The 12598-nt window shown below is 46.6% G+C and overlaps 1 protein-coding gene across 1 annotated transcript in view; it reads left to right on the top strand.

The window, feature by feature from the left end:
* Positions 1–12598, top strand: part of Stpg4 (sperm-tail PG-rich repeat containing 4) — a 55886-nt gene that overhangs the window by 2781 nt on the left and 40507 nt on the right. Inside the window, exons 3-4 of the mRNA XM_075955663.1 lie at positions 1599–1856; positions 12449–12513. Of these exons, the coding sequence (XP_075811778.1) occupies positions 1599–1856; positions 12449–12513 (323 nt within the window). The remainder of the gene's footprint in view (positions 1–1598; positions 1857–12448; positions 12514–12598) is intronic.

Raw genomic sequence — 12598 nt, 5'->3', positions numbered from 1 at the left:
TCCAGCCACTCAGCCACACTGTGGTCATGGTTTGAAGTACCAAATCTCTTCTTGGCCTATAGACCCTGTCCTGTGCGAGTTCACCCTCATCCCGAGGCTGGTGGTAAATTTTGCCTTACTCTCAAAAAGCCATAAAAAAAAATCATACCAAAATCTTAAAAAAAAAAAGTAGTTAAAAGGGGCTAGAGAGAAGGCTTAGTGGCTAAGAATACTGACCGCTCTTCCAGAGGACCTGACTTACTTCCCAGCAACCTCATGGCAGTTCATGACTGTCTGTAACTCCAGTTCCAAGGGATCCGACACCCTCACACAGACATACATGCAGGCAAGACACCAATGTACATAAAATAAAAATAACTAAATCTAAAAAAAAAAAAGGCATACCTGCTTTTAGGGGAGCCTTTAACTATCTACGAATCTGCTTGGTACTCACTGGCCTGCAACCTATGGTCAAAGAATGACAACTATATCCTTGCCACTCTTCAGCTAATTAACTTTGGGCTAGCGAGAAGGTTCCATCCCCAGTCCCCATGCGGTGAAAGGACTTTTGTCCCCTGACCGCTACATGTACACTGTGGTACATGTCAGCCCTAACTCCACATACACAAAATAAATATCTAAAAGGAGATTATTTTTTTCTTAGATAGGATCTCATTCTATAGCCTCGACTGGTCTGGAATTCTTTATGTAGACCTATTTTTTTCTTAGATAGGATCTCATTCTATAGCCTCGACTGGTCTGGAATTCTTTATGTAGACCAGGCTGGCCTTGAACTTGCAGAGTTCTGAGATTAAAAAGTCATCTGTAATGAAGTTTAAAGGTAGCTTTTAGCTGTTACCCTTGTACAGCGTTCAGCAGTTGCTTCAGAAAGGAAACTAACACAAATTTTATGAAATATTTTTCTATCAAGACTGTTTGGGGGTGGGGTGAGGCTGGAGACCTGGCTCAGCAGTTAAGAGCACAGGCTGCTCTTCCAGAGGACCCGGGTTCAATTCCCAGCACCCACATGGCAGCTCACCATTAACTCCAGTTTCAGGGATTTAACACCCCATGCTAGCTTCTGTATGCACTGCACAAATGTGGCAAAATACCCTTATGCATAAAATAAAATTAAATCTTAAAAAAAAAAGTCTGTTAGGGGCTGGAGAGATGGCCCAGCAGTTAAGATCACTTGCTGCTTTTGAAGAGGATCTGGATCCAGTTCCCAGCATCTTCACAGTAGCTCTCCATTGTTTATAACTTCAGTTCCAGGGGATCCAACATCCTCTTCTAACTCCTGTGGGCACCAGACACACCTGTGGTGCACAGACATCCATGCGAGTAAAATGCCAATACACACCTTCCATCTAGCTCTTGGGAGGCAGAGGCAGTCAGACTTCTGTGAATTCAAGGCCAGCCAGGACTACAGAATGAGATCCTGTCTCAAAAATGAAATTAAAACAAACAAAACACTGATTCACATAAATAAACTCAGAATATTTGTTCAAATTGATAAAAATTTTTCTTAAATTTAGAGACAAAAACTGGCACGTAGCCGGTGCTTTCGGGGATGTCAGGGTCTTATGTGTGGTCTTACAACCCATGTCCATTTCCCACAGAATACTCCAATACCTGGCACTTATCACATAAAGACTTTTATTGAAGAGTCCCTATTAAATCCAGTGAAAGCAACCTACAACTTTAAAAACGAAGGGAGGAAAAGGATACCGCTTGTGCAGAGAAACGATCCAGTCCCCACCGACCTCCCGCAGTACAAGCCTCCCGACTTCCTGGAGCTGTTGAAGAAGCAGATGGCCTCCTATTCATTCAAAGACCAGCCTCGGCCAAACCCCACCACACTAGTTGACAAAGACGAGGTAAGGCGCTACTATCAGATAGTGTTCTGTGAGACAAGGTGCCAAGGGTACACTGGGAGAAAGGTGTTGTAATAGGAGCGGCGGGGCTGCGTCCCTGGCACCCGGCCGCCCAACTTATGCCCCGAAATAATTACACGGAAACTGTATTCTTTTAAACACCGCTTGGCCCATTATATCTAGCCTTTTCTCGGCTAACTCTCGCACCTGGACTAGCCCATTTCTAATATCCGTGTAGCTCACGAGCTGGCTTACCAGGAATGATCTTAACCTGCGTCTGCCTGGAGTGGGAGAATCATGGCGACTCCTTGACTCAGCTTCTTTCTCCCAGCATTCTGTTCTGTTTACTCCGCCTACCTAAGGGTTGGTCTATCAAATGGGTCTAGGCAGTTTCTTTATTAATAAGAAATCACTCCCACATCAGAAAGGTGCTTTAGATGCAGAGTATAAACCCCATCTTCAAGGATAACCCTGGGATAGCTCATTCCCTACAGAAATCGAACAAGGCAGAAGATGGCTCAGCGATCTGAACACTTGCTGTACTTCCAGAGGACCTGAGTTCGGTTCCCTGAGCCCATGTCAAGCAGCTCGCAGCAGTCCATAACTCCAGCTCCAGGGAATCCAGTGCCTCGGGCCTCCTTGGGCATCTGCAGTCACATCTGCATACCCATGTGCACACACGCACACACACACCTTAAAAAATAAAATCAAAGAAATGTAGAGATGGAACAAGGGCTCTGGGACTTGCAAATGTGTCCAGAGAGATCTTTCCTGTGACGTCTTAACCCAGGAGAGGGCTCAGAGGCACATGGGGGCAGGTCCCCTCCCCTGGGGGACCTCTGGATCTGGCCATGTGCCACACACTGGTCTCTGGAAGTTGTAGATACACTGGCTCCTCCTAAAGACTTTTAAAACCCTCTCTCTCTCTCTCTCTCTCTCTCTCTCTCTCTCTCTCTCTCTCTCTCTCTCTCTCTCTTTCTCTCTCTCTCTCCCTCTCTCTGATCAGCCTTCTTAGTGCCTAAGCGAAGCTTTTAAACTCTCTTCCCCTCTCTCAGCTGGGGTGGAACTCAGGGGTGGAGCCCACATTCCACTCTCTCAAAACCCTGGAATAGCTTGACCCTTAGCACCAAAACCAGACAGAAGTGAGTCTGTAATCACAGAAGGGTTCAGCTCCATTCTCAGCCCCACCAGTTCACTGACGGCCCTGACAATGGAGCAATACTGTGCTTAGGGACTAAGCTGAGCCGAGGGAAAGTGCTTCTGGTCTAGAATACTCCAGTAAGGAGACAAGACACAGCATATCAAGAGTGCAGCGGGGAGAGCTCAGTGCAGGCTGGATGGAAACTGTCCAGTTAAGCAGGGTTTAGCGACCCTTGATTGATAAACATTTTCTTCTATGTGACTTTTTGTTGTTGTTATTGTTTTGGGACAAGGTTTCCCTTTGTAGCCCTGGCTATCCTGGAACTCACTCTGTGGACCAGACTGGCCTTTGAACTCATAGAGATTTGCCTGCCTCTGCCTCCCAAGTACTGGGATTAAAGGTGTGTGTCACCACCACCTGACATGACTCTTATTTTTGAAAAGAATATTTATGATGTGTGTCTGTGTGCGGGGATGAGAGGTGTGTAGAGCTCCCTGGAGCTACAGGCGGGTGTGAGCTGACTGGCATGGGGGCTGGGAACTGAGCTCAGGTCCTCTTCAAGTGCCCTTAACGACTGAGCTGTCTCGTCAACCCCCTCTTGTGACTCAATGCTTACTACAGGTGTCCTCAGATTCCCTTAAGCTAAGAGCCCCGAAGAAGGTTGAAGAGATGTTGTTTCCATTTCGCCTGCAAGAAAATAGCGGTAAAGAAGAACTGAGTAACTCATCCAGGACACACAGTAAAATAGAAAAGGGAGCTCCTCCTTCTTTTTGTTTGGAAACAGGGTTTCTCTGTATAGCCCTGTCCTGAAATTAGCTCTGTAGACCAGGCTAGCCTCAAACTCAGAGATCCACCTGGCTCTACCTCTTGGGTGCCGGAACTAAAGGTGTATGCCTCCAGGCCCTGTTCAAGGCAGCACTTTTAACCGAGGGTTTTGACCATAAATGCAGCCCTCTTGCCCATCTATCGTGGACTCTACCCACAATGATGGGGCAGGCAGGGTTTAGATAGCTGGAACCCAAAGGGTGCACTTCCAGGTCCTTGCATGGCCTTTTTTGAAGGAATGTGTACTAAATGGGTCTCTTAAAGGAGCTTTGACTCTTTGTCCATTTTCAGTTCTCTATGTCTTAATGAAGAGAAGTTACCATTGGTCCTCAAGGCACATGGCCTCTGGCTGAGCACAAGAGGCTGGAGCTGGGTACAGTGGTATATGCCTGTAATTCCAGACTGAGATTGAGGCAGGAGGATCTCAAGTTCCGTGATAGCTTGGGCTAGATACTCTGTCTTCAGCCAGGCGCCATACTAGGCAGAGGAGGCTGATCTCTGTTGGAGGTCAGCCTGGTCTACGTAGAGAGATCCTGTCCCAAAACAGGACAAAACAGACAAAAACTCCCTTGTCTTCAAAAGCAAAACTAAACAAGAAAGAGTTGTGATTGCCAAGTGAACTCCAAACTTTCCCCCAGAAATGGACACACGCACAATGGAGTTGTTGCTAATGCTTCACTCATCCAAGCGGCGAACAGAACAGACTGGAAGGTTTCTTGGGTAAACCCGACTCTTGTCTGCTTCAGTGAACAAATACAAACCCTGGGTTATTCTTGGCTTTACGGCTTGTTATCAGGTATCCACGCTACGGGCCAGCCAAAGGCTTACCTTGGAAATATCACACAGAAGGTTGTGCCGGGCACAACTAGAAGCCTTAATTAAAAGACCCACAGGTTTAGCTTACCCAGAGGGCTGGACGAGCATTCTGCAAGCACAGTCTTCCTGATTGTTTATTGTCTTTTCTCCTCCCCTCCCCGTGGCCCACAAAGGATTAAGTTCCAGGAGCTGGGAGTTGAGTGTTTTCCTATGTGAAGGTATCTGAGAATTTGTCCAGAAGAAGTGCTGTCTGCTCACCTGAACAACTCAAATTCTGACGTTTCAGTAGCCGACCTCGATGGAATAACTTGGATCGGGGCAGGCACAGTATATATATATACATCCATGCCATTTGTTAAACTAGTAGGGCATTCTCAGTTTTAATAGCGTATCGTTCATCCATATCGGTGGTTTTTTTGTTCTCATTTTTGGTACTCTGAGACATAAAAGTGTGGTCTCTATTCCCCCAGCCTGCCTTCCCATGTTGCAGCTAGCCACATTATTTCTGGAAGAACTTGGCTTCCTTTGCTCACGGTCCATCCCTGCCACTCCCACAGAGATGACTTGCCAGCAGCCTAGCCTCTTGGTTTCTTCATCTCTCTTCTCTCAGTAACTCACTTGGTTTTTCTTCCTTAAGACTCATTGTTTCAACCCTCCATGAGTCTTCTCTGACTGCAATTTAGCAGCCCTACCCGTGCCCGTTCCTCTTGAACACGCTGATTCTTCCCCTTTTACACAGCTTTCCTTCCTCCCATGGTTTCACAGGCTCAGATATCATAGTCGCGGTGCCCTCTCCCCATGTTCACTGTGGTCATCCCTCACTGGTCTGGCAAAGCCACACCTTGGTTAAGCCTATCTGTGTGTCTAGGAGCTGTGTTCATCTTATTAACGAACATTTCAATTTTTTTTTTTGAGACAAGGTTTCCCTATGTAGCCTTGGCTGTCCTGAAACTCACTCTGTAGACGAGGCTGGCCTCCAACTCACAGAGATCCACCTGCCTCTGTGTCCCGAGTGCTGGGATTAAAGGTGTGTGCTGCCATTGCACACATTCTGGTTTTCAAATGGGCAGTGGACAGCAGCTAACGGCTCATGGCAAGATGACTGAAAGAAAAAAATGAGGCTTGGCTTCAACAAGTAATTCTTCACAAAGGCATAGACGAGAAAGAGAAATCATTGCCATTGCTAATGTGAACAGCAGTTGGTAACGTGTTTTGTAAGGCAATTTGGCAACCTAGAAATATTTTTTAATACAAGTCTTTTATTGTTCACAAAGACACCCTGGATCGTACTTATAATCCAGGATCTTGATTCTGGAGTGGGGTAACTCTGGTCTTACTCACCTGCCTGTTACGCTGGTCCCTTTTCAGACACACAGATGCCACCCAAAACTTTCTGATGGCCTTGTTTTTAATTGTTGAGGCTTGCTGAGTCAAAGCTGCTGAATTTGAATCAAGTTCAATATCATTTCCTTCAAGGGTTAATTCATCCCTCTGGGCTTGAGAGACAGAACAAGCAATGCCCGACCTCATCTGAACCTTGCGGATGTATTTTTTCACCCCCCAAAATTCAGATTTCAACCAAAGACCCATTCTCCTAAATAACGACATCGGTCGAGAAGCAAGCATACTCAGACGGCATGCTGAAACGGAAGCCCGGCATAGCATCTTTGATCATGTTCTGAACGTGACTGCAGACAGTTCAGACAGTGACCAGTTCCCTTCTGTTACCCCACGGGAGACTGAGCACTACACTGGTTGATGGAAGTTCCTCTGCAGGGTTCCTTGGGACCCTTCACAACGACTGTGTGTCCCTTCAGAGCAAGCGATGCTGACATTTTTCTGGAATGTTGACCGTCTGACAGCTGAATGGTCTTCATTCTCGCTGTGGATGGGGCAAAGAGCAGCCACCTAGAAACAGTTAAAATACAAGTAGCCTGAACCGTGGCGGCACCAAGTTAGGTGGTCTAGGGAGCATGCTCGGTTCGTGAGATCTACAGCTCACTAGACCATCGAGTAGTTATGTAACACGGCAGCACCGTCTGCATTTCATGTGACAAGAAGACTGACATAGACACCAGACGCCCATGTATCCATGGGGCAGCACACTGCTAGGCACCCTACTCCAAACAACGAGGCGCTGACATGAACGCGCCCCGAGTTATCATTAAGTGGAGAAAGGCATATAAAACATTTACAGCCTAATCCATCTGCAGATGATCGGTGAGGTTTATCTCTCCTGTTTCACCAGCGGTGACTCCCACTGGGGAGTGGGGCTAAAGGGCACAAAGAGACACCCTCTTCGTCTTTCTGAAGGGCTTGGGTTCTTTCTAGAACGTGAGTCCTGCACGTTCTCAATTGTACTCATTTGTAAAACAAACAAACAGAAACAAACCAAAACCCCCTGCTTTCCTCCACAGCGCTCTCACTCTTCCTGTCTCTAGGTCAAAGATTCTTGATTTCACTTCCTGGCTCGGGGATATGTCCATGAAAATAACAATTAAACAAATGAAGTTGAAAATGGCCTGAAGCATCTGTCTTGATCAGTGTTTGTGTTGCCTGTGAGAAACTCAGGTAACGACCAGGACATGAATTGGTGATACTGCAGAAGGAGGCAGCCAGGCCAGAACCCTTTCCTGACCAAGTCGATGGAACCTGGTTAGGAGGGGGTCCCTCCACCACAAGAGCCCAAGTGGTAACAGCTTGAGTCGGATCCGGATTCCATCGCTGGGAAGAGAACTGACGCCTACAGTTGCCCTCTGCCTCTCCACGCATGCCACTTGGTATGTGCACACCACACTCTCACACACAGACACACACACTCATACCCACCCACCACACACGTGTGCAATGCACACATGCACACACCACACACATGCGTGCACACACATGCTGTACACACACACCACACGTGCGCAATGCACACATGCACTGGGAGCAGGCGAGGGAGTCGGAATTTGGATTGGTATTTTTTTTAAGTAATAAACAAATTAAATAAACAAAAAAAAAAGAGAGAAAGAAAATGTAAAGTAGACAAAGGCTGCCTGTCAGGGATTTACTGCTGGAGTGGACTTGCTGCAGGAAGACTCTGAGCCTGGGGCTGTTTCAGCAATACCCTCCAAAGCTGAGGAGAAAAGAGAACAAAGATAGAAAAACTCCAGAGTATCCAAGCACCAAGAAATGTGTTGGATGAATCTGAGGGGAAGTGGAAGGAAGGGAAGAACTATTAAAAAAATTTTTCTCACAGTATTTGGTATCAAGCAAAACTCTGAAAGAAGCTGAAGGTGAAGAAAACATCCACGGAGGAGCCAAGTCAGGTCCTCCACCGTCCTCTTCTACAGACCCTGCCAGCAAGGAGAGACTGGGACAGAGAAAACAGAACAAAACCACCAACCTAGACTTCTGGGCTCCAGGAAACTGCCTTTCAAAAGGGATGGAGAAATAAAAACTCAGACCAACAAGAACTGAGGACATGTATCACCAGTAGACTCTGCAAGAAACATTTAGAAAAAGTGTTGGGGGCAGGGGTGATGGTTTAATGTGCTTCTATTCAAGCAGGAGGACACCCCCACCTCAGGCACATGGTTAGGAGCTGTGAGGGTACAAACTTCACGTCTATATCCCAGTTCTGGAAGGCAGACACAAGGAGCATTCTTGCAGTTCACTGGCTAGCCTGCCAGCCAATCAGTGTGCTCTAGAGTCAGAGGGAGACCCTGTCTCAGAAAAATAAGTGGAGAGCCACTGAGGAATCACGTGTATTGACCTCTGGTATTCTCTCTCTCTCTCTCTCTCTCTCTCTCTCTCTCTCTCTCTCTCTCCCTCTCCCTCTCCCTCTCCCTCTCCCTCTCTCTCTCTCTCCCTCCCTCCCTCCCTCCCTCCCTCTTTTCCTGTCCCCCGTCTTCCCCCCACATAAACATTCCACACACACAATCACATTTTAAAAGAAGTTTGTTGAAAAACAATCCCACAATGATGCAGGTCAGAACTTGAGTCTACATTAAGAAACAAAGAGCCTTTAAAGAAGGACTATGTCAAGATCAAAGTCTTAAACATATTGTTTGTTTAGTTTTTTTGTCTATTGACTAGCTTTTGTTTATTGGGGTAGAGTCTTGCTGTGTGTAGTCCAGGCTGACCTTGAACTCATGATCTCCTGCATTTTCCTCCCGAGGGCTGGGGTTACAAGTGTGTGCTATCACAACAGGCAGTTGTCTAATTGATTTTTTATTCCTTTTTGATACTTTGAGACAGAATTTCTCTGTGTGGCCCTGGCTGTTCTGGAGCTTGCTCGCCTCTGTATCTGGTCACTCATATGTATAATACATATAAACACCGTATGCATGGTGTGCTTATCTATGAGGTACAGGAGGGAGGAAGTTGTTTTAACTTAGACAGGCTCTCTCCATGTAGCTTGGGCTGTCCTAGAACTTACCGTAGACCAGGCTGGCTCAAGCTCATAGAGATCCGCCTGGCTCTGCCTCCTATGTACTGAGATTAAAAGTGTGTGCCACCATACCCAGCTTATTTATTTATTTATTTACTTACTTACTTACTTGCTATATTTCATTATATTGCTGGCTTTGATTTATTGGTCCTCCTGTCTACAAGATAGCATAGTGTTATCTGAGAGTGTGCCGGGATTCCTCATGAATGTGCTTTGCAGAGGTCAAAGGCAACCACTAGCCAAAGTTAAAGAACAAGACTAAAGGTGTTATGCTAAGGAAGGGGGGAAAACAGGAGAGTAGAAAATGCTCAGAACTTAGAGGGGAGAAGAAAATGGAAAATTAGAAAAAGAGAAGGTATTTTCCAAAATTAAACCCCATTTATGATAAAAAAAAAAAAAACAAAACAAAGCAACAACAAAAAAAAAACCTCACTGTAAGTAGGCGCTAGGGAGGTGCCTCAGAGATTAAGAGCACTGGCTGCTCTTCTAGAGGACACAGGTTCAATTCCCAGCACCCACATGGTGGCACACAACTGTCTGTAACTCCAATTCTAAGGGATGTGGTGCCCTCTTCTCGCCTCTCTTGGTGCCATGTATGTATATGGTACACAGACACACATGCATGTAAAATACTCATACACATAAAAAAATCTAATAACTAAAATAAAATAATACGCGAAAAACTCCTAAAACACATCAGTAAGAAAGTAGCTCAAGGCTGGTGAGATGGCTCAGTGGGTAGAGGTACTTGCCACCCTGACTCGTGGATGGTGTCCTCTGACCTCTGCACTCGTGTGGTGGCACACAGCTGCTCGTGAAGGTAAAGAGAAACCACTCGATCAAAAAAAAAAAAAAGTGGGCCAAATACCTTAGCAGACATTAAAGACAATATGCAGGTGGCAAATACGTTTGTATGCCATCAGGAAAATGACAGTCAAAATGTTAACCTTGCAGTGTGGTCCCACTGTTCCCCAAGCCAGAACACAGACACCACCAAGTACCAACAGCAAGAACTACTCTGGTCCGTCGCAAGCGGGAACTGACGGTGGTGAAGCCATGTTAGAAGAGTTTTCCCGCTGTCTTACATTACCCTACCATGAGATTCAGCCATTCCATGCCTTATGTCCTGTAGGATTTGAAATCACACGCACACACACGCACACACACACACATGCATACACACACGCACACACACACGTACACACACGCACACACATGCACACACACACGCACACACACGTACACACACGCACACACACACACGCACACACACACTCACGCACACACACGTACACACACACACACACACGCACACACACGCACACACACACACACGCGCACACACACACGCACACACACACGCACACACACACACACACGCACACACACGTACACACACGCGCACGCGCACACGCGCACACACACGCACACACACGTACACACACGCACACACACGTACACACACGCACACACATACACACGCACACACACACGCACACACACGCACACACACGCACACACGCACACACACGCACGTACACACACGCACACACACACACGCACACACACACACGTACACACACGCACACACACACGCACACGCACACACACGCACACACACACAACTCATCTGCTGTTCACAGAAGCTTTACTCATTCTTGTCAAGACTGAGAAGCAGCAGGATGCTCTTCAGTACGTGACAAAGGTGTACTGTGCTACATCCGGACAACAGAATAGCATTCAGCTCTAAAATGAAGTGAGTTTTCAAGTCATAGAAAGACATACAGAAAACCTAAATCTATATTAAGTAAAAGAAGATGATCTGAGAAGATGGCATCCTGTGTGATTCGAATTATCATCAGCTTGATGTCAGTAGATTTTATTCCACTATTTATTATTTTCAGACAGTCTTGTATAGCCCACACTGGCCTGACCTTTAAGTTATCCCCACCTCCTGAGTGGTGGAGTGACAGGTGTAACCTCATGGGATTTGTGCTGTGCCAGGGATCGAACCCAAGGCTTTCTGCGTGCTCAGCAAGCCCTCAACCTCCTGAGCCACAAGCCTTATTAGATATTATTTTGCTGGCTCTGAGTGTTTCTATCTCAGCCTTGGGTTCTTTTGCTTAACTCAGGACAGAAACCAGGAAAGACAAGAACCCCATGCAAATGAGGCTTTTCTGGGGCCGTGCTCATGCATGATTGATACAAGCGTAGAATTCTCCAGCCGGTTATTAAGGATGCCAGGAGCAAATCTTTACAGACAAGAAGGCATCGCACAGGACTGCAGGATTCTTCACACAACTTGTCTATACTTCAGCCTAGGCTATTGTTGATCTTGTCCTTGACATGACAGTCTGGGCGTATGCATTGTTTTGATCTGTGTCTAGCTCACCACAAAGGATGGTAGAAATTCTCACAACTGTTACCTCAGAAAGATCATAACATAGTGGTCAAGACAAGTTGCCTATGCCAATTATTGCAAGAAAGTGTGGAGGAGGGGCAGCGGCTCCCGTATGTGGTCACTCACCTCTCTAAGACAGCTTACATCCTAGAGACAAATCTCAGCAAGAGTGGTAGTACCATTCTGCTCTGTCTCACTATGACGTGGGTCGGGGGAAGCAAACTGTGCAGGCGGTAATAGCTGTGGCTGCCAAGCACCAGGAGGAGAAGAGCGCGACCAGGCAGAGCACAGATCTCAAGGCAGGAGAAATTCTCTGTGTCATCTATAATGGTGTCGGTGAGTGTGTCAACTCTTGTACGTTTGTCTAAATTCACAGAATGTTCAATGCCAAGATTGAACCCTTGTGTCACGATGAACCTCTGGGGCAAACCATGTGTGACGTGGGTTCAGCAGCCTAAGCAAGTATATTGCTCTGGTGGGGGTGCTGCTGATGGGAACCCTGCGCATTTGTGCGGCAAGGGAGCTGTGGGGAGCATTGTGCCTGCTCAATTCTATTGTGGACCAAAAAATTCTATTAACAAGGTTTTAAACGTATGTAGCTGGGGGGCAGGCATAGTACTACACGCTCTTAATCTCAGCACAGTGAGGTGAGTGTGGCAGAGGCAAGCGGATTTCTATGACTTTAAGGCCAGCCTGGTCTATACATCGAGTCCCCACACAGCCGAAGTTGCACAGTGCGAGCCTGTGTCAAACAAACAAACAGACAAACAAATGACATACGTATACGTATATGTGAAAAACAAATCTATGCTGACTGTCTGGAAGCTCCGCTTTTGAAAGTGCACCTTTCCCAGGAGTAGGGAAACCATGGAGGAAATGCCGTGTGGCTGTACTGTCAAAGGCTGTGGATGAGGAGAACGTGGCAGGCACACTAGTGAGCTGTATTAATTTGTCGTGTCTGTCCTTCTGTGCAGTCGCTTCAGCTTTGCCCAGGACAGTATGAGTTACTCCCCGCGCCTGTTCCCAAGAGTTCTTCCAGGTAAGCCCACGGAGCGACTGTGGAGTTCACACAGACCTCAATTTACATATGTGATATGTACATATGTGATTATGTACATGTGTGA

The sequence above is a fragment of the Microtus pennsylvanicus genome, chromosome 21 (genome assembly GCF_037038515.1).
Source record: "Microtus pennsylvanicus isolate mMicPen1 chromosome 21, mMicPen1.hap1, whole genome shotgun sequence".
In the NCBI taxonomy this organism is placed as follows: Eukaryota; Metazoa; Chordata; class Mammalia; order Rodentia; family Cricetidae; genus Microtus; species Microtus pennsylvanicus.
This window is presented reverse-complemented; position numbering and strand designations above follow the sequence as displayed.